This window comes from Paramisgurnus dabryanus, chromosome 1, assembly GCF_030506205.2.
Source record: "Paramisgurnus dabryanus chromosome 1, PD_genome_1.1, whole genome shotgun sequence".
NCBI lineage: Eukaryota > Metazoa > Chordata > Actinopteri > Cypriniformes > Cobitidae > Paramisgurnus > Paramisgurnus dabryanus.
The window spans coordinates 2,330,682-2,354,444 of NC_133337.1; the positions used below are offsets into that span (position 1 = coordinate 2,330,682).

The following is a 23,763-nucleotide window of genomic DNA, read 5'->3' on the forward strand; positions in this document are numbered from 1 at the left end:
GGGCTCTCCATAGCATCTGCCGTTGGTAAGTAACCTAAGCATTGATTAATGCTGTGACAAGCACTGACCGGCAGAAAAATAAATTGCCCCCCCCATACACACACTCTAACCACCGCAGTGAATTGGTGCGTTACCATCACGGTGGTAAAAATCCCTACCTTTGGCACAACCCCTTGCATTAGGTACTAGTAGTCCAATACATTTGTTAATCACTGTATGTACATTTACATATATGTACATAATAACTGAAACTTCACATTATATATACAAAATATAAGCAGAAAGCTCAGGGTTTAGTTTTGCTTTCTAATTCAAAGGGAATTTAGAATAGGTCTGAATGGAAAAATTAACTCTCGAATTGAACTGCAACAAACCAAAGCACAAAAAGGGAAAAAAATCTCACAAACCACTTTGTCTCAAAGTAAAGCATTCTTTCTTCCCTTTTAAACCATTTGGCTCTTATCTTTCTTTCTATCCCTCCCCTGTTTTTAAATCTTTCATTCTTTCTCCACCTTTGTGTTAAAAGTGTAACAATCTTTCCATAATTTCCCTATTCTCAGGCAATCCCTTCATATCACTACATGAGTTTATGTGGGAGTTTTATAATGAGTGGGGAGTTTTTTTCTAAAGTTTCCTGCTTGTGATTTGGTACATCCGTCATCAAACAGAAACAAACAAACAAAAACTTCTCACACAGGGACACATGGATCAAATGAGAAATCGCTCCAATCTCTGAACTGTAACACACATACTTCCTGTTACACACACACAAACAGATATAGGAATTAGGAAACTGAAAAGTTTGAGAGACAAAAAGAGAGAGAGATCGAGAGAGTGATTAGTTTAAAGGAACATTTCATCTGTAGAAACATTAATATTTATTGAAAGTGGGTTATTTGTAGTCAAAACGTAATATAAATTTAGAATTTGTTGCCTATTTGACAGAGAAAAGACAGAACGTGACTTTAGGGAGCATTTGTATGGAAAACTACAACTCCCACAATCCACAGCTCTGCAAGCCACCACCACTAATCCAAAACACTGCTAGCTCAGCTGTATGCTATTTTACATCCAATCCATTTTATTTATATAGCACATTTAAAAAAAACGAAGGTTTACAAAGTGCTGAACAGGAATAATACAATAATAGCACATATTTTGTGTCGTAAGAGCAAGCTTCACTCAGTTTCTTAGTTATTTTGGCCAAACATGTAAATAATCCCAAAGATGAAAATGCCGCACCCTGCACACAAACGCCTCCGCGGCACAATACATTTACTCCGCAGATAACGCAGGCTCAGTGCCTGTGGCGAAACGCGTCTGTGAAACAAACACACATAAAGTTGCAATTCTCTTCCACCTGACTATTCACCACACAAACGTCTATATCCTGATCTGATGCAGAAATTCCGTACAGAAGGTACACAGCGAGAGTACAGCCACTACTTTTTTGCCCAAGCTCGTGCCAGTCCGGGCTCCTCTACACAGCCGAGGCTGCTGCGTCCTCCTTGGGCTCTTCTACGCAGCAGAGTCTGAGGCTGCGGCCTCTTCTCTGGGCTTCTCTGCTTTCTGTTCCTCCATCTCCCTCAGCTCTTCGCTGTATTGTGGCTCTTAAAGGTAGCATAGAAACACCCGATTCTCTCAACAGCTCTTCGAAATCCCCTTCTGCCATTTCAACCTTAAAACTACATGCCGCCATTGTTATTCAGACTTTCCACGGAGCAATAGCATGTTAGCTTAGCTTCTAAAGATGGCTGACACTATCTTTACATTCTGTGAGTGAGATCCCACCCATATGGGCGTGGTGAAAACATGCGGAACTAGCTGCTACTACTGCCTGTAGTTTTAAGCCTCTGGCCAAAAAAAACCTCAGATGACGCAAAAAACGTCAATTTGCGTCATCGGAGGCTTTTTTCCAGACAAAAAATACACACATCTCTCATCTCGGGGCGATATGAAGGGGAGAGGCACGGTAATTCGAAAATACTACTGGTTTTCTACTGATACAAAGCTTAATTCTAAATCCTGAAGTATTCCTTAACTGCTGTGGTTTAGATGAATATGTATTACGCCTTTGATCTGAGAGCATTTAATACCTAATGATGAACCTAATTCCCCAATGTCTCTCAATGCAGCAAATACACACACACAAACACACACAAAGTAAAACAGTATACTACCTAAGGAAAGCTAGCATTCCTATTTAGCTCAACAAAAGCTGCTTGCCTGGCTAAGTAGCCCCAAAAGCATCCAGTTTGAATTTTTCGACATTTCTCATGAAACCACTGATCCTTCTGGGTCAATCAATTATTATTATTATTATACACTTATATACATTATTATTATTAACTGGATATGAAAGGTCCGGAGGTGCGGGTCTGCATAGTCGTCTGTTATGAATGCAGAGTTGCGCGTAAATGCTCGTACTTATTAACCTTATTCACAAATACGCGCACTTACTACAGAACTTCAATGGCTACAGATGTCTCCAAAAACGCATTTGCGCGAGACCACATCCCCTCGCAGCGCTTAGTGATGCAGAACACCATTATTGTCATATCACTCATTGCCACAGGAAATTATGTTATGGAAATGATGATTGGCTAACTGCCAAATAAAAATTATTTACTTGCAACTTTGAGTTTCCTGAGCAATGTGCAAGTGAATAGGTAATAAAAAGGATTTTAGGAGCCTAAAACTGAAAAAAGAAAAAGTATATAAAAATAAAGAAAGTGACATGTTTGTCAAGTATGGAAGGCATACTGGAAATGTCACCTCATCAGTGAGTAGTGAACACACACCTTGCAAAGTGTGAAATAGTTATAATCTAGTGCCATCTGCCCTATGTGTCAGACCACTGACTACTACAACAGCAGCCTGGCTTTCTTTTTCTTTCATTCATTTATCTTTCATTATTTTATTATTCGAGTCCATCCCCAAACTTACCACTGTTTTGGGTCAGAAAAAGAAAAGTACATAGCAAATTAAATGAACACTCTCGGGGGTGGTTTCCCAGACAACTTTATTTTGTGTATTTGGTATCATACAATGTGTTCGCGTGGTTTATGGTTAAAAAAACACAATTATTTTCCACATGCCGTATATTTTTGTAGCTCCAGATTTTACTCTCTCCTTGAAAATCATTGATTTGAAAAACGCTGTGTCCCTGATTGGCCAGCTAATCTGTACTTTCGATTGGCCTCAATACCTCTGATGTCAGCCGGAAATGTGACGCTCCTTACCATAAGATTTGGTTGCTAACAGGAGTTAACTGCTGTGTGTAAGTTTATGCGAGAGTAATTGTGATAATGTCTATCTTGTCTACATCACCAATCCCAGGAAGTAAACTGTTGCCAACAATCCGTGTGTTTGTTGTAGTCCAAGAAAAGAGATTTATGTTAGAGACGATAACTCGCGTCATCGTTTACTTTGGATATACCTTTTGCATATTGTTAACATGTACTAGTACACATTTACACACCAAAGACTTAAAATCTATCAGTGCCATTGTTTTGTCTCAAGAGGCACATCAGTAGTTTTTTGTATGTTTGTAAAAACTAGCCTACAGAAATGTACAAAAATAACTAAGGGTTAAATAAAGGCTTTCCTGGATTCATTTAAACCCTGTCCAGAAAACCGGCACTTAGTTTAATCCACACTCAGATTTATATACAATAAAATTTGTGTTAAAACAGTTATTTAGTGTTGAAGTTAATGAGATAATGAAGTGATGAATGAACATTAATGATGAACACCTGCTGTTAACAAACACATTCACTGAAGAACAGATAAACAACAAGAAATCACCCTAACAGTGATTAGTTTTACCTTTAGTTGTGCACTTGACCCTTGATTTCTTTTTTTTATAACAGCCAAAGAAGCCAAAATTATATTGTTTGCTTGTACCCATAATTTTCCTGATATAGGCGCGTTGCCATTTTTAGACTTAATTTGCATTCTTAACCCCATAGTGTTGTGATGGTTTCTGATGGTCTCTGGGTGTGGATTATGAACACTGTTAATTTAACACTCTAGGTTTTGTTGTGAATATAGTTTTATTAAAGTAAATGTGAAGTAACCAATTTTGTCACAAAACCATTTCCATAACCATGGCTTACTCCAATGACAACATTAAAATGGTTATTAAAGTAAAATAATGGTTAACCTAAGTTTATGCTTTTACTATAAATTAAAAAAGATTTTACTATAGCATAATGAATGTATATAATATAGTATAGGCCTAAATATTTTGACATTTAATTACAGTGGCACAAATGGCAAGGTGTCAATTTCACAATTTAGTGACTCCACTCAGTTGCAGATACTCACCCAGAACAGCAGGTTGAACAGGAACATCATGTATTTGACACAACACAGGCATCCACGTGCCATTTTCAGTTTCTCAAACTCTAGAAGAAAGACAAAAGACAAGTCCAGATAAAACACAACGTACTTTCCACCGGGAGACACGCGCTTCTCCTGGGGTTTCCCCCCAGGCGGGACTGCAACCACCGCGCCGTCTCTTTGATTTTTGACATTAGACCCCCGGGAACCATAGAAAGCCCCCACGGCCAGATGGTGACCCCGTCGGGATGCCCGGGTATACTCTGACTCAGCGCTGTCCAGTGATGGGCTCCGCCGGACCTCTGATTCCTGGCTCTCACTCCTCCGCATCGTCAGGTAAAGCGCGCATGATTTTGCGCGCAACTGGATATGAAAGGTCCGGTGGCGCGCGTCTGCATAGTCGGCATCTGTTATGGACACAGAGTTGCGCGTAAATGCTCGTTTATAGTGCTTCTTAACCTTATTCACAAAAACGCGCACTTACTACAGAACTTCAGTGGCTACAGATGTCTCCAAAAATGCATTTGCGCGAGACCACATCCCCTCGCAGTGCTTAGTGATGCAGAACTCCGGTTTACCAAACTACAAATTGCACTTCCGATTTGTATTTGCGCCTTTTCTGTTATTCCTCACACTCATGCATGAAAACAAATGATGTGGTTTTAACTTTACGCACTCCATATCCTCATTGGACTCCTACACCGATCTCGTTCAGTCTGATCTGTCAAACAAGATTATTAGAGATCCCTTCTTTCCTCTAACTCCCTCTCTTCTCTTACTCTTGTGCATCCTCCATCATCTCTCTCGCTCCTCCTTCAGTATCTCAGTCAAAATGCTTGCGCTATAGAGGATGCTTTCCTCGCATCCAAGTAACAACGAAAGCGTTAAGGGAAATAAAACACTGTAGAGTACGTGCAATAGGATATTATGTCACTGAGCGTGTCTGTGTGCATACCCATCTCGCCAATTTAGACTCAAAACTGCTGTGAGATGATTATGCAGTTGCAATCCATGTTTTCAGGTCATTTTGTTGTTGTCATGACCCATAAGTGTAAACAGCAAATATAATATATTTGCTCTTGGTTAAGCTTAAGTGATGGTGCACTTTGTATGAAATAAACACATAAGCACAAAATCTAAAAGACAAATAACCAAATTATGAAACTGAATGAATTCAATATAAAACCTCAGTTCTATCCATCTGTAATTTAAGGTTTCACATGCAGACATGAAAGGTTTAAACATGCAAATGTGATACATAAGAGCTATGATGAACAACAATGTATATGCTATAAATGTAGCTTACAATAGCAAACAAGATGTATGACCTACTTTTATAGACCAAAATTTACTCCAAGCTTCACTGATTGATTTTGTTGTGTGAATATGAGCAGTATTATCCCATTAAATATCCTTTTATGTTTCATAATAGAAAGTAATTCATAAGACATGGAACTAAGGCCAAGTAAGGGAAACCTTTTAACCTAAAATATCAATCTTTCACTGTCACATTTAATCAGAGGTAACATGTCAACACTGCTAGCTAGCATGTTTATTGACCTCTAACTTGAGTTGAAGTGGCTTTTACATAAGCTTTTTAAGCTGATGAGGGTGCGTAAGTATGATCACATCACCCCCATCCTGAAATCTCTCCACTGGCTCCCTGTCTCATTCAGGATTTAATATAAGGTTTCCCTCCTGACCCACCAGTGCATTCACGGAAACGCCCCTCTTTACCTACAGGAACTCCTCACCCATCACACCACTTCACGCACCCTCCGGTCTGCAAATACAAACACTCTCAACATCCCTAGAACCAAGCATGGCTGGTAGGGCCTTCTCATCGGCTGCTCCGAGGTTATGGATTGCCCTCCCTGAACACCTGAGGGCACCACAAACTATTGATGTTTTTTTTTTTAAACTTAAAAACATATCTTTTTAAGAAAGCTTTTTACTGAATGTTATTTTATGATTGCTTTTCTCTTTAAAAACTATTTTATCTTGCATATTTATATATGATATGCTTTGTAGCACTTTGAGATTGCTGTAATGTAAAGTGCATTGTAAAAATTAAAATTATTATTATTAAGCTAGATTCACACTACTGTACCTCAAGAGAATAGCACCACCATCGCCTCCAAGGTCATATGTTCGATTCCTAGGGAGCATACACACACACTGATAAAACACATAACCTTGAACAAACTCAAGTTGAAATGGATAAATACTTCTGCCAAATGAAAAATCCGTATTCAAGCCAACACAAAAAAAGTATGTTTTAACAGTAGTTCAATCTTAAAGATAATGAATATTTTTATAATGTTTGTGACAGTAAGTTAACACTAGGTTGCGTTTCTCCCAGATTTCTCTATGACTTTGTGCTCAAAATTATTTTTATTTATTTTTGCTTCAATTTATCTTTCCCTCTGGTGCACTTTCCACTTTCAATTAAATTGCATTGTGCATCTTGTGTGATGCACCCTCTATCTTTCTTTCCCTCTCTCTCTCTTTCTGTTGCATGGTGCTGACTCTGCGTCTCTCTGACTGTGGTGTCCTTGCAAAATCAAATAACCACAGGAAGCTCATTAGAAGCCTTTTATTAACGGACGAGTGTTTAATTTGGCTGTGACTGTGGAGAAATCTGCCCCACAGCTCCAACCCACAAAGGCTTGTATGTCTTTATTTAAATGAATAGAATTGATCATAACTACAGTGTGCCACAATTCTCTCTCTTATAGACACATTTTGAGATGTTTATATTTTAATTTTGACATTTAAATTTTAAAACTTATCCAGCACCTTAAAGATACAATTTGTATTTATGCGCTGCTAGATAGCGCCAGATCAAACAATAACAATGATGTTGTTTACTGACGCTCTGAAGCAGCGTGGAATTATGGGATTTGTAGTCTTTCACTCAACCGCTGATGGCCATCAATCAGACGAGAACGAGAAATCACGTTGATGGATAAGGTAATTAAGTCTTATAAATGTTGCTGTTGATGACATCGTTTATTTCATTATGTAAGTTTATATGTGATGTTCAAAACGAAATTGTTAGTCATATATATTACAGTATTAGTCCAAATTCCATGGTAAACACAGCACAGAATTAAGTTTTCAACTCACAATCTACAATGATTTTTCACATAATGTATTGACAGTACAAATCTTATTGTGAAGTGTCTTAAAATGACCATTTATATTGCTGTACAATACCTTTTGATGTGCATATCGTCCGCGGGAAGATACGCTGATTACAATCTACACACTAATGTTGTGATCAATATTATAGCATAAGTTTTTTGAAGGGTTAAGAATCAAAACAACTCACCCATCGCGTAAAACACAAGCAAGCAGGATCAGAATCTCGGTCTAGTTCAATGTTGTCGTGAAGCTCTCTCCATCCAGATAATGCAACAACAAATTGATCCTCTCTCGTTTTGTTCCAAACTCTTCTTGGGTCGTTTGGTTGGCCCGTACGCTTACAGGAGCTGACACAACCAGCGGCAGACAGTAAAGAGTTATCCATAAGTTCATAAAGAAGCGCGCTGCGTAGCCCGACAGGCGCCATCGCATAGTTCCGCATTTGTCCACGACACTGGCTGCATCCGAAAACTCAAGGCAGTGAGGACTTGTTGCCTCGCTGAATATAAACAGAGAGCGCCTTTGTGATAACTAATCACATATTTGAAAACTACAATACTAATTTCTCGCTAGAAATGCAATTAAAATGTGTAAAAAGTGAAAATATACGTTTATTTACACTACATTTGTGCTTCAGTCGCTTCCTTGGCCGCCATTTTATTTTTTCGAACTCGACCACTGTTGTCATGTAGTTTTTACGTCAGTAAAGGCGGTGACAAAGGGTCACATGGATATTAACGTCATTGACAGGAGACTACATTGCCCCGTGTCAATGTTTTGAATGAAAATTTTCTCAAGATTTACAAGTAGTTAAAAACATTACAGATATTGATAGTAATCAGCTGGACAAAATATATAACACTAGCCTAGTGGTTTTTGAACATTTACTGCAAATATCTTACAAATTGCACCTTTAAAGTAGATTCAATGCATGCAGTTTGTCTGAGTTACCTGAGAATCAAACCTATGTCCTTGGCATAGCCAGCAGCACCATGTCAGGTTTTAAAATATTGGTTTTACGTTAGTATTTTAAAATTCAAAGCTTCAAATCTTTATTATGAGGAGCCTACTATGAAAACATCTTTAAGTAATTATTCTGGTGTGCTAAATTTGTACCAGAGAATATAAGTAGAATCATATGTTCTTAACACAGCATCAATCTGAAAAGTGTGGCAATATAATGTGTTTTATAAATTGTTGAAGTATTGAATAATACAAATTTGTTTAAAGAGCACCTATTATGGGATACACGTTTTTAAACATCCTTTTGTGTGTAAGTGTGTATTAGTACATGCTAACGATATTCAAAAAGTACATACCTCAAAGAAAACGATGACGCGAGTTATCGTCTCTAACGTTCGAGGACTACAAAAAACACTCGGATTGTAGGAAACAGTTTACTTCCTGGGATTAGTGACGTAGATAAGACCAACATTATCATAGTTCAGCCCTCTCTGCTTTGCTTGGGTACGCCCTCAAAGACGGGGGTGGGGAGCGCCGAGTCAGAAGAGAGCTAAAATGGCGGAGGTTGTGAGTCCCTGCTTTGACTCTGTTTTGCAAACTCTTGTTTCATTGTTTAAGCGATTAAATCTCTCGAGTAGACGCTGTCTCTTTAGATGCGAGGGCAAAATAGCACTTTATGGACTTCCACAGAGGACATCATGTTTAATACGGTTCCGGAAAAATCCAGTCAGAAGTTGTTCACGGAGTTTTCACAATAACTGCTTCTCATGAACCGAAGCTGGATTTGCGCGACGTCTCACCCTGAAAGTTGGATTACTGTGCACTTCTGGATCACAGGCTGTAAGTATTCACGTTTATTATTTGCCTATTATTGTACATTACGTAACCGGTAACCGGAGATTAACATAATGTGCGTGTAGAGCTAAGCTTGCAAGCTAATTGTTTTGTGTTGTAATATTGTATTTCATAAACAACGTACCATATTTACACACGTGTATGCTGAATTATGCAGACTATCGTTTTTTTATCGATGTTGGTTTAGACATGTTTACAAACTTGCTAAGTTGCTAAGCTAAATACAAATACCAGCTAAACTGTTACCGGTAAAATTTGTTCTCATGATCAAACTCAAGAAACTCTAAGTACAGATGATTTGTTTAAAGTTATATGTATTTTACTGTTGAAGCTTTCTTAGATTTTGAAACGAAGTAAACACGTAATTTGTGTTGCTAATGTTGGGCCATGTAATATGTAATACATTTACGTTTTAATGAATAGTCTAACGATTTATAGTCGTTGTACTCTATTGTTATAATATGTCTTTTTGACTGAATACATGTTTGTTTTATTTGTCTATATCCTAGATTCGCAGCTGGACACATCCTTCTACACTGTATGCAAACATGCAACATTATTACACACAGTACAAGGAGTCAGACTGGCATATGAGGAGCAAAGGTGTGTAACACATATGATGTATTTAGCTAGTGAAACCACTACCAGTCCTAGATGTATAACTGATGATGACAAAGTTTTTTTTCTCTGCATAATAATAGGAACCCATGCAGTAGCATCATTTCACAATGTTTCCATCACCATCATCAGTGGATGCCTTTGCCGTCCGTAGCCTGAGATTTCAGATTTGCAGCAAAAAAAAATTGATTTTCTCATTTATTGGAATGCTGTGCAGGTATTTAAGTATTTTAGTAACTGTGTTAAATAAAGTAGTATTTACTTTTACAATAAATTAATTGCTTGTTTATATTTTTACAGGTTGTACCTTGCAGCCATCCATTACAATGTCACCAAGCCGTAACAAAAGCAGGAGAGGGAAAGTACAAGGCTATGTTCCCAAAACACACAAGTGACATACCGTAAGCAGTAATGTTTTATTTCAAATACATTCATAATTAAAAACTTAATGTATGAAGCAGGGAAATAAATGATCAAAACAAAAGATTTATTGACTGCAATATTTCTACAGTTATGTGGAGGATGTGATCAGGCTTGTGTTTGATGAGGTATTTGAGATAAGCTGAAGGAAACCCCGATTCCAATGGACCTGGCATCACAGTTTGAGAGACCTTCAAAGGAGGACGTGATTGCATGCCATCTTCAGTGCAGGGGTCGTCGAAAGCCAAAATTGTGACCGATCTGATCAGGAAGCTCCAAGCATATCTGGAGAACAACACACGACAGGATGATAACCTTATAGTGTCGTCTTAAATAGCACTAGCTGACAAAGCTTTGATATGCCATTTATCTGAATAGATAGCTGTAAGAAATGAATTGAACAATTTTTGAAACAAGAGCACAATATGGTTACTAAAGTATGTTTATTTGTATATTGTTTAACATTTAAATATATATTTGTAATAAATAAAAAAAACTTTTGACTGACTATTATATTTTCTTTAAAGTTACATCTTTTGTTCTTTTGGGTACTTTGTTACTATAATGATACTTTAGTGTTATTGGTTTAAAAATGTAATAAAACTTACTCTAGTCCTGCACCTCAAAGGCTTATAGTCGGTAGGGTGTAGGGATTTAGACAATTTGTGCAAAACCTGGATGATGAATCACGCAGGTAAGAGGCCCTGGAACCTGTTGCATTCTCCTTAAAACCTAATAAGTAAAAACATAGCAAGTAAGCAGTCTTTCATAATAAAGTTTACCATAGTGAAATAATGTAGAACATTCATTTCAATTAATACTTTCTTTGTGCTACATTTGGTGTTTCCATATAGTTTGCACAGTGATATAGTATGTAAGCAGTCTTTTATAATAAAGTTTACTATAGTAAAATAATGTTAACAAATGAAATTGTTTTATAATCATTTCAAAAAATACTTTCTATGTGCTACATTTGGTGTTTCCATATAGTTTGCAAAGTAATGTAGTACGTTATAATTACCTTTTGGATGTCTTTGCAACACATTTTCGTCTTCATTTAGCATTCTGGCAGAGCTAAGGAGACCTAAAAAAGTTAAATCCAATCGCGTTCATTGACGGAGATCGTTTATATCGTAACGGCCATCTGAACTCTCTGGATCGAGCTTGAAGTGGTAAGGCAGTACAGACCCCATAGTTTATAGAGAAATATAGCGCTTGTTTACATTGCCTGTGACTCTCAGTCAGAACCGGAAAACCCACGCATAGTCAGGGGCGTAACCTTTCAAACACACGCCGAACCCAGTTGACCAATAACAGTTGAGTAGTCATCTGACCAATCCGAATACACTAGACATTTTGGGAGGCGGAGACAGGAACTAAATCTGAGCGTTTTCCAGACATGCAGAAATCGTTGAGGTATGTAAGCCATTTATAAGACTCAAAGTGCATTAGTTCAAGTTTTAGTAACATGTATGTACTATGGGATATTACAATAACGTGCTAACGTGCTAATTTATTAGCATAATTGGTGCTCTTTAAAAAGAGTAAGAAGTGGCAGGTCCAAATGCACAACCTTGATTTCATGGGTCAGCCATTGACCATCTGTCTCAACTTTAACACTGAACGGAAGACTCTGGGTTACTGACCTTATTTATGGACTGAAACTTTACCTGAATAAAAGATTGCTAGAATTCATAAAGTCACCATTCATTTATATTTCTTGGAAAACAGAGAATTTGTCTTTTCCAACAAAGAAAGTTAGCAATTCAGTCTTGGACAACCTGTAATAGTGTAATGTCTATCACCACAATTTATTAGTTAAGCTACAGTAGCAGCTGTAATGTTGGAATATTTCATGTTGTTCTGGCTTCTGTCCTGGTGTCAAGAGAAAACAGTATAGCTGGTGAAAGTGCATAATATCTGCTCACGGCTACTTTAGGCATCCAGCTTCGGATAAGAGCCAGAAGCAGCAGTCATTTATCATACATAAAGAGGGAGAGAGGAAAGACAGAACTGCAAGATGCGGTGGAGAAAATAAGAGAATGCGGTGTCAACAGTCTCTGCACAATGTGTCTTGTTTGTTTACCTCTATGAAGTTTGATATTCATTTTCTACATTCTTTCATTTTTTACATAGATTCAATATAGACACATTTTTAATCATACTGATGCATTAAAAAGTAGCAGACAGCATTGGACAAAATTGTATTCATTTTTTTTCTAACCCTAACCGCAAAACAATACATGTACTGTCCAGATGTATATCCGCGGTTGCAATTTAACAGATTTTTCTAAAACACAAATTTGACGCCTCGTACAACATTATAATGAACATCTGTCTGCCAATCTGCTACCACACGAACAAAGATATTCTCCCACTTTCATTCTCTTTAGCCTCAGATCCCTCAGAGACAGAAAGCTTTGTGAGTCTTTATAATCTGAGCGTTTCTTACTGCACGTGACTGCGCTTTCAAGCAGGCTGCTTTGTATAGCCAGACACACACACTTTTTCATAACCTCGCTCTGATGCACTCCAGAGAGATATATTTCCCTACAGTCTGCCCTAGATGTAAATCAACTACCTTTAACTCTTGCTGGCCAAAAGAACTTCCAATGACCCTCTTAAAGATGATCTTCAAGTCACTGCATATACTGATGCTTTGTGAAATTGCCTACTTCCATAGTATATACATGAATATCAGTATGCAAGGTGAGTTGTATATCCAAACTCCATAGTATTCCAAAAATAGTAAGCGAAAACTACCCGGATGTCCTACTACTTCTAACTAGATTTTTAAGTATGTGGGTGATTCTCACGAAACCATAGAAACACCATGGCACTAATGATTTTAGATATAAAATGTGTAATATAGTAATATTAAAAAGCATCAGAATTAACACAATACTATGTTCTACCTTGCACAATGTGTAATTTCAACATAAGAATTTATAATTTGTCAATTTTATCTAATTTTCTGCTTAAATTCTCATTACGGCAATGCGTCCGGCTGTGTTTGAACATGCGTTGTAATTTAAACAAATTAACACAAAAATATTTAGAAAAAAAAAAAAATGGATGTTTTGCTAAACAGAAAAATAATTTACTGAATATTCATGTATAATAATAATGAAGAAAAATTAGGAAAATGATGTGTCCATGCCTGATGTTCTCATCCTCCGCAACACTTTTTGAGAACAGTTTAAGCACACATACATTATTTTAATAAAGTTTGATTTTGAGTGACCAAGCACATGGACCAGTTACTTCAAGATGGCTACCAGGTAAGATCACCTCTTTATATCTTTCCAGTTAAATTTGAAATATTCTCTTGTCAGAATGCTTACATGACATTTTGATTATCATTACCGAAACAGGTAGTTTTCTACATTTCGAAATTATTTTGATTTAAAAAAAATTTATGAAAATGTTCTTTAATAAAGTCTAATTATATGCACTGAATAAAAAATGAGCAAAGCCTTCATGGCTTCTCTATTTTTAGCAAAACATACTGGGGTACCTCATCCTCCGCAACACCATTCTCATATACCGCAAGTATTTAATAGCCGTTGCGGTAAAGAGAACTTCTGTTTCGAAAATGAGAATTTAAGCATATTTTTATTACTTTTAAATATCTCTTAGGAATTTAATACAAATTTAAAATGTAATAACAGTTGATATTTTGCTTTATGATGCTTCATTGCAGACAGTCAGCAAGTGAGAAAAAAAGCTTAAGCAAAGGCCAGGTTGACAAAGAAACTTTACAGCAACCCAGAATGTCTTGAGGAGTACAGAAGGAAGGAGAGAGAGAGGTTAGGTTTGGAGATGTTACTAGCAGGTGTATTTAGCAAAAAACACACCAGAGTGTTAGGAAATGTCCATGACACTAGGGGTGTGACGGTCATTATATAACCGTGAGACTGACGGTTATAGTTGAACACCGTCATTAGAACTCTATAACCGCCAAAACCGTGTTAATAAAATATTTTTTAAAACATTTTTTATCATAAAGAATTTTTAAATACTAATTAAAAACAATTGTTAACAGTCTGTGTTATACGCCCCCTCACGTTCTCATGCAGTGAAAAATACAGAGTGGAGCAGACACTGACAACGCGCTGACATGCAGGACAGACCAGGTTACTTTTCGGTTACTTTTGAGATTTAACATATTAAACAAAGTCACACCTTTCTAATCATCTCTTCCTTCTAGTTAATTTATAGCTTCAAATAAACATGAATGACCATGAGAAGGAATGTTGTTTTAACCGCGGAAAGGCGTCAGAACACTCCGCTTTTCAAGTTCAAATCCTCCCATGCTAATCTACTAACTCTCTTGAATGCACATTCACTGCTAGTTGTCTTGCTGTAAATTTTAAAGAAACGTAGAGCAAGTAGCTAATCAGTGTCTAGTTTATTCAAACGCCGGGTGAGCACTGTGCAGCGCGTCTGCGGAGAGCGTTTGCTGCGCGTGGCCATTGTGCTTTTACACCGGCTGCGTTTAATAACAATCTCAAGTTCATATTACTTTCTTTTACCTTCGCATTTATGAGCAAAACCTCTTCAATACGCTTTTAATCCACATTGTTTTTGTGCTGTTCTGGTCCATGTAATGACAGATATAGACACAATTACAGATATAAAAAGCCCAATGCACAAATCTGTTTCTCTGAAGATTATTAAGATAGATGATAGATAGAGGATTAATTTATGCTGGGCAGAGAGTGACAGCGCAGTCTTCTGGCAACATTGTGTTTTTTTTAATATTTCATTGCTTTCTGTTAAATTGTTCAAAGTTATTACTGTTTAAAACACACTTGGCATCACATTCATGATTTTATGGTAAAATGACACTTTCCCGTGGCCTGGTTAGCCAGACCTACATCAAGATGTAAGGTCTGGCAACTCTTCACACAAACGGCTCAATGCAAGGGGCGGGATATAAGGTTGTCCCTCAAAATGCCTCTGCACTCAATGGGATAGCGCTTTGACCAATCAGAGCAACGAAGAAGGTGACGTAGTTACCGTAACCAGTCGGCAAAACTCCAAACACATCTTTCTTGCTTAAAAAGGACTTCAGTAGGGTTATTTGCTCTTCTCTCAAAGAAAAACATAAGTCTAAGTCCTCCAGAGTTGCGGCCAAAGCCGCTTCAAAAGAAAGCTGTTCGCCAGCAGCAGCAGCCATTCTTTGTTTTCAAGTAGGAACCGTTGCAGCTCTGTCGTCATCATGTTAAGCCCGCCCCACAGACGCTACACACGATGTGATTGGCCTGACCAAATTTTGGTTTTTGGAGCTGTTAAGTGTATTGTGAGTGCCTAGACTAAACCCTGGCAGCAAATATATTTTGCGGCCGCTAGGGTGCGTCTAGATTTCTAGGCTAACTTTCCTGTAATCCACGAGCATTTAAACGAGCAAAACGCCCCCCACTGACGGTTATGTGACGAACCGTCACATTTGACTCACGTCATAACCGTCATCACCAATTCTGAAACCGGCACACCCCTACATGACACACACACACAACACAACGCAACAAGTCTATAATATATTATGATATGTACATTAATTTTTTTCTTCCAATGTTGTGAGACATGCTAATTTAATGTTATGCTTTCCACAAAGTTGGATCCCATGTGTTTGCCAGCATCTCAGCTACCTGCGACCGCACAACGCGCGCTGTCTGCAGCGTCAAATTGCTGCCTGGGGGCGAGGGACAAAGGGAGACTACCTCCTTTCTGCGCAGTGCGTGAGTCACAGACACCAGAGAGGATGGCCTAAAAGCACCCGACGCTGTGACAGAAAGCGGGTTGCTGCGCAATTCATTAGGACTGTGCATTAACCCTTTCTGCCTCTGCGGTCTTTGCAGCATGTGGGTCGTGTTCAAAAGTGTGGAGGGGCGTGTTGTATGTGAGGACGAGCCCTGGGGCGAGCAACACAAAACCAACTGAGGAGAAAAATGCTCGTTTTTTGACAAAATAAAAATCTTTATTACATTTAACACACAAACATTTCAACATAAAGACCTGCGTCCCCGCAACAGCCAGGGGGACATCCAACGAGAATCTCATTCTTTTCCGCCGCTCAGCGTTCTCTCCCTCACAGCACTCTCTTCAGGAGCCAAGTAAGGGAAACCTTTTAACCTAAAATATCAATCTTTCACTGTCACATTTAATCAGAGGTAACATGTCAACACTGCTAGCTAGCATGTTTATTGACCTCTAACTTGAGTTGAAGTGGCTTTTACATAAGCTTTTTAAGCTGATGAGGGTGCGTAAGTATGATCACATCACCCCCATCCTGAAATGTCTCCACTGGCTCCCTGTCTCATTCAGGATTGAATATAAGGTTTCACTCCTAACCCACCAGTGCATTCACGGACACGCCCCTCTTTACCTACAGGAACTCCTCACACCCCCAGGACACGGTTTCTTGCATCATATACTGGAGAATTTGTGCCAGGGACTCTTGCGATGCACCACCGGTTCTGGTCCATGAGACACAGGGTGGTGAGGTAGGAAGTGGCTCATAGCCTTAGAGCTTTTCACCGCTTTCGAGAAATGCTCTGTGATTGTGCCCACCGTGTCCCCAAACAGGCCGGATAGAGAAACAGGCATGACTGTGCATGACCACCATGAGTGGTCTTCGTGGCCCTTAGCGTGAAATCCGTAGCCATCCTCAGATCCCTGAAGGTATTTAGATCCGTGCTGCCCTCATCCAGAGCCTTAAGCACCTGCGCCTAAAAGATCTGTAGGACCGCCATAGTGTGCAATGCAGACAGAGCCTCTCCCGGCGCGGGTATGCTTTTTGGACAGGTGTGCTGTCATGAGGCTTCACTACCCTCAAAGCCGTGCCACACTATCCAAGGAAGTGGACAAGGGGCAGAAGTGAGCAGCCACAGCGTCCTTGATGGGGGGAATACACAGGTAGCCTACCTAAGAAAAAAATTGGGGGAGGGGTAGCCTACGCTTTGGTGACTTTCCTCCGAGCGGCAGCGGGGCGGCCCGAGTGAAGAAAACAAAAGTCAACCTTGCTTCTCTTGGGTTCATGTGGGGTGCTCCACTCAATCTCCAAGTCCTGCATGGGTTTGAAGAGAAGGCGCACCAGTTCCTTGTAGAAGGAGGGCTGGGTGTCTGATGCACCACGTGGAGCCTGGTCCCAATCTCCATCCAACGCTGTCAGAGACATCTCATCTTCCTCCACCGGAAACCCAAAGGAAACAGACCTGGCGGCTCCCGGTTCAGGACACAGGCTCTCGGCGACAAACTGAACTGGTGAGCGAGGGAGGACGACCACCAGCAGCTCTTTGCAGGCAGTGGGACACTGCAGTATGAAACATCCAAGGGCGATGTTGAGCCAGGTCTTGAGCACCTTCATCGGGAGATCCTCACAATAAGGGACACCCTGAGCCAACAATTGCCGCCTTTGGGTGGAGAAGCCCCAAGCAGAGCATACAGAGCTCGTGTGAATTGGGTGGGTCCATCAGACCTCCGCACCACAAGCAGATTTGCGACATCCCGGAACACAGAGAGGGCTGCCTACATTTAACCTGAATTCAATTTTGCTGCCTATGAAATCTGTCCTGAAGCATTTCTCGGAGCTGCCATTATGCAGCCAAAGTCATTGTCTCATAAGGCAGCGAGGCAACAAGTCGGCTGTCTAAGCTTTCGGACACAGCCTCTCTCTCGCACGCATTAATCGAAACAGATACAGAATGGTAAAAGGTCAGAAGACTAGGGATGCACCGAATCCAGGTTTCGGAATCAGCCGAATACTGGGCTTTTCGACGAGGTTCGGGTTCGGCCGAATCTTAGATTTTTTTTCCACCGAACCGAACCCTAAGCTTGCGCTACGCTGGTCGACGTCACGCGGCCGTTGATTAGACACATCAGGTGCTGACATGGAGATAAGTGTTTTTTTCCGGTGAGCCTTAGGGGCGTTTCACATTTCGCGGACGCACCTGGAAAAACTAACGCATCGCACCGCATCGCTTTCATTGTGCTTTGCAGTCGGGCTATCAAAATGCATCCCCGCCCTGCCCGTCGGGCTATCTTGACTTATAGGTAGGAAAAAATATATTTAAATGCTTATGTGTCCTTTCACAGATTTGAATGGGTAATTGTGGTGCATGAAATTCAGGCATTGGGTATTTAAATTGCGTTTGAGCGCGCGCTCGAGTTTTACTTTCACTTTTGCGATCGGGCGAAGCAGCAGTACAGGAAGCAATCCATACTGATTTGTCACGGATTTTTGTGCAAATCCTCCAACTACCAGGGATTTTGAAATTTTGCGAGCCCTGTAATGGAATAAGGATGCGAGTAGGATTCGGTTTCGGCCGAATCTTAAACAGTGGATTCGGTATTCGGCCGAACCCAAAAAATCTGGATTCGGTGCATCTCTACAGAAGACCAAATCATATCCAGCAAGGAAATATTTTTCATCTTATTTACACAAATGTTTTGTGATATCCAGCTGACATTAGCTGGCCATTTCTCAATCCGATGGTTGCAGCCTTCAGAGCTCGCATTTGTAGGCAGCATATGTCATCAAGACCATCTTATTTCAGTATGTTAAATGCATAAATGGGGACTTAAATATGACACAAAGGGATATTAATATAAGCCTTCCTGTTCTCATGTTTTTTTCTTTAATTTAATAAAACATTTTGAACTTGAACGCATGATGCTGTAAATATTATCAGTTTTTTCTATTTTATCATTTGTTTTTAACAAAATCTCAGGCTAGTATATGTATTCTCATTACTGAAATAATTAACCTCATTTTCGAAACCTATGTATCATTACCGCAACAGATACTTATTAAATGTTAATTTCATTAATAGAAGCATAATACTTTGATTTTAAATGCTTGTGCAGAATCTCCAAATTATGTTCTTTCAGGTTTGTCATGTCATTTTGAAAATGAGTCAGGTTTCTCCAAAAATTTAAAAAAAGTAGTTGCAAATTATGGAAGGTGTTGCGGTATATGAGCTAAATAAAAAAAAATAAAAAAAGTTAAATTTAAAATAAATATAATTTCAGAATTTCAATTTACTGTGCATGACTATTAATAATCCATTATTAAAAATGTGAAAATATATTAGCTTTTCTAACAGTGTTGATGTTTTCTGACTGTTGCGGTAATGAGATTTTTTAGGACTTATTTTTAAAATGATGTTACAAAAAGTGTTAAATGATAAGTTAAAGTTTTTAAATTAATGTTCCCATATACTCCAGACTTTGTTTCTTACAAAGCAATTTTTACATTTTCATGCTTGACATTTTTAAAACAAAGTTTTAGTAAAGAAGAAATTCTCACAATTTAATTGTACACTGCATAAGTAAATTATGATTGTTCTGATCACATCAAAGGACAAACAAAACGTGACAATGAAAACATTGCGAATGCATACATACTGCACCCACACAAACTACCCTGATTGTAAACTGTTTTTAATTAATTTGGTGCACGCTTTGTAGTCTTTTATTACCTACAATCTCAGGTGCTGTTTTATCTTTAAAAGCCCATTAATCATTTAGTCTTACCTTATAGTAAAGGTTGTTAGTGTTCAGTATGTTCAGCTTATTTTATTACTAACATAGTATGAGAGCTTAATCTTTTCTTTTCTTTGATGTGTGTCACTGTGATGAGGCGTGTTAGTGACACCGCTCTCCTCCACTAGGAATGATGGCTCAGACACTTCGGTACCTTAGTGCAAGGGTGTTTTATTTTCCAAAAATCCCCAAAGATTATTTGCAAAAACAAACAAAACAAACAAAAAAAATTATATTAAAGAAGATACATAAAGCTATCTACACAGCACAATGGCTGCCACTTTCCTGCTACTCAGAGGAAAACTGGCATAACTCTTTACTGCTCTTCAGTAGCATACCATCTCCAACTCCCTCCAGAAAGAGTGAGAGCCACCCTTATAATGACAAGACTCCGCCCACTTGGAACCAACCAAAAAGACAAACAGGTAAATACATAATAATTTTACCATACACAAATCATTTATAATTCCTTTGAAATTACATACACATCACAATATCTATACATATGTATGGGTAGGTATTCAACATACCATATTGTATGCCCTATTATCTTATACTGAGAATAACTTTGTCTCTATATAGACAATGACTCACCCACACCAAACATACAGATAAAACAGCCCAGTATCAGCGGAATGCGCAGGCGCCACGTGAGACGCCTCCATTTAAGGACCCCTAAGACGCATATCGCGTTTTGTCCCTTGTGCTTGCCATACCCACAAAGCGCTGCACCCGGAAGACATGACGAACACTACCAACACAAACAGACACCTCTTAACAATGATTCAGATAAGTAAATAAAGACATTTGTTTTAACTCATCTGGTGGGTGCATTTTCCTTGTATTCCTAATAAAAATCTGCCACGCGAATTTTATGTATAACCATGGACCTGCGGGTGTGTATGAGAACCAAGACAATTAGCAAACCCCCGTGTGCACCCGAGAGCAGCTAAGACTGAATGCATATTGAAACTGGATATATATATCTACATATGTGCGTGTCAGTAATAGTGTTGTCTTAGTCCGTGACAGAGCTCTCTGTCACATTACCTCCCTCCTCTTTCAGATTGCCAAGGTTTGGCAATCGTGAAAGGAAATCTGCAATTATGTTATTTTGGCCAGCCCTGTGGCGGATCCTAAACTGGAAAGGTTGCAGAGCAAGGTACCAGCGAGTCACCCTGGCATTTCGATCCTTCATGGTATTAATCCAGGTGAGCGCCCGATGGTCAGTCTCAAGGTCAAACTACCCAGCAGGTAATAACGAAGGCTATCGAGAGCCCACTTGATAGCTAGGCACTCCTTTTCCACAGTGGAATAACGTGTCTGTCTGGGCAACAGTTTACGACTTAAATACAGAATGGGTCGCTCCTGGTCAACGTCCCCTTGTGGTAACACTGCTCCAATTCCATTGGCAGATGCATCAACCTGTACCATGAATCTTTTTGTGAAATCTGGGCTCAGCAGGACCGGAGAGGTACATAGGTACTGTTTTAACTGGTTAAATGCGCCTTAACAGTCTTCTGTCCAGGGCACTGGATTTCTTACCGCTTTTAAGGTTAGGTTGGTCAGGGGTACTGCCACACTGGAAAAATGTGGAATAAATCGTCTATACCAACCAACTAGACCTAAGAATGACCGTACTTCCTTCTTGGTGCGTGGCCTGGGACAGTTCCGGATTGCTTCCAACTTATCCACTTGGGGCCGCACTTCGCCATTCCCCAACAGGAAACCCAGATAACGAGTCTCTTGCTTCACCCAGTTCCATTTGTCCACATTCAACGTCAGTCCGGCCTCATTGACCTTGCTCAGCACACGGTCTAAGTGCTGGAGATGATCATCCCAGCTGTCACTGTAGATGACTACATCATCTAGATAGGCAGCACAGTAGTCCTCACAGCCTCTGAGTACCTGGTCCATGAGTCGCTGGAACGTAGCTGGTGCCCCATGCAAACCGAATGGCATTGTCGTAAAATGGAATAAACCTAAGGGGGTTTTGAAAGCTGTGTACTCTTTCGATTTTTCCTCCAATGGCACCTGCCAGTAGCCTTTACAGAGGTCCAGGGTGGTAATGTACTTGGCCTTCCCTATTCTCTCCACCAGCTCATCTATCCTGGGCATTGGGTAGGCATCAAATTGAGACACAGCATTGAGCTTCCTGAAGTCAAGGCATATCCTTAGTGACCCATCTTTCTTTGGGACCAGAACGATTGGACTACTCCATGGGCTAGTTGATGGCTCAATCACCCCCATATCTTTCATCAGATTAACTTCCTTTTTCAATGGGGCTACAAGACTCTCTGGTACTGTGTACGGTCTCTGCCGTATAGGAGTAAAGTTGGTCAAACGGATTGTGTGCTTGATTACGTTGGTCCTTCCAGGCTCCAGTCGGAAGAGTTTAGGGTACTGGGCAAAAATCTTTACTAGCTGTTCCCTCTGACCATCACTCTGCAGATGGTTTAACGACATCCCAGACCCAGACTCTGCATCTTCCCTGTCTCCCTCTTCCTCTCCTTCTGCTAGTACTTTACATGCCAGTAATGCAGTTTCCTTCACTGGCTCTCTCTCTCGCCACTCCTTGAGCAGGTTGACATGATAGATCTGACTCTTTTTTCCCCTGTCTGTGTGAAGGACCTCGTAAGTGACTGTTCCTACTTTCCTGTGGATGGTATAAGGACCTTGCCACTTTGCCAACAGCTTGTTTGCGGTAGAAGGTAAGAGCAAAAGCACCTTTTGTCCAGCCTGATACTCACGATGTCTGGCGTGCTGGTCGTACCATAACTTTTGAGCTTTCTGAGCTTCCTGGAGATTTTTACCTGCCTGTTCTCGATATGTCTCTAGCCGGTCTCTCATCTGCAGTACATACTGGACAATTCCATGGTTTTCTTTCATGGATGATGTTGGTGTTTCCCAGCTCTGCCTCAGCAAGTCCAGTGGCCCCTGAACTGGCCAGCCATACACCAGTTCGAAAGGGGAGAAGCCTGTAGAAGCTTGTGGCACCTCCCGGTAAGCGAAAAGTAGAAAGGGTAGCCACTTGTCCCAGTCTTTCCCAGTGTCACAGACAAATTTTCTCAAAATTTTCTTAAGGGTCTGGTTAAACCGCTCAACCAGACCATCGGTCTGCGGATGGTATGGGCTGGTCCTAATGTGGTTGATACCTAGCTGATGATGAAGCAAATTCATAAGGCGTGAGGTGAAATTAGAGCCTTGGTCTGTAATAATTTCATCAGGGATACCAACTCGAGAGAACAGTTGAACCAGAGAATTAACTACCTTGGATGTAGTGATTGTGCGAAGTGGGAAGGCTTCTGGGTACCTGGTCGCGTAGTCACAGACGACTAGAATGTACTGGTTGCCAGAGCTGCTTCTTTCCAGCGGTCCAACTATATCCATGGCAATCCGTTGAAATGGAGTAGAGATCACTGGTAATGGACACAGAGGAGCTCTGGACGACCTGCGAACAACACTAGTTTTTTGACACACAGCACAGGTGGAACAATAGGCAAGTACATCAGAATACATAGATGGCCAAAAAAAACGAGAACCAATTCTTTGGTATGTTTTCTGGTGCGCTAAGTGTCCTGACCAAGGTATTGTGTGGGCAAGGTGTAAAACAAGAGACCTACAACATTTGGGCACAACAAGGCGTTTGAGACCATCAGACACAACATACAGGACATTATTTTCAATCACATACACTTCAGCTCCGAGAGAAAGAACTTTACCCTGATCTCCAGTTACTTTAGCAAACAGGGGCTTCAACGTGTCATCATCTGCCTGTAACTGAGAAATATTGTTAGGTATTTTCCAATTCTTAACCTCCAACCCTTCTGTAGTCAACTCAGCTATAGGAGCACCTAGATGCTTCTC

At 39.9% G+C, this 23,763-nt stretch overlaps 1 protein-coding gene across 4 annotated transcripts in view; it reads right to left on the reverse strand.

Annotated features, from left to right (window-relative positions):
- tspan9b (tetraspanin 9b) overlaps positions 1 to 23,763 on the reverse strand; it is a 111,258-nt gene that overhangs the window by 63,055 nt on the left and 24,440 nt on the right. For 2 of the 4 annotated variants that reach the window (XM_065265678.1, XM_065265677.1), the window contains exon 2: positions 4,330 to 4,409. In XM_065265678.1, the coding sequence (XP_065121750.1) occupies positions 4,330 to 4,409 (80 nt within the window). Of the gene's footprint in view, positions 1 to 4,329; positions 4,792 to 6,454; positions 6,503 to 23,763 lie in introns of those variants that run through there. The other 2 variants (XM_065265679.1, XM_065265676.2) reach the window with 2 other exon arrangements.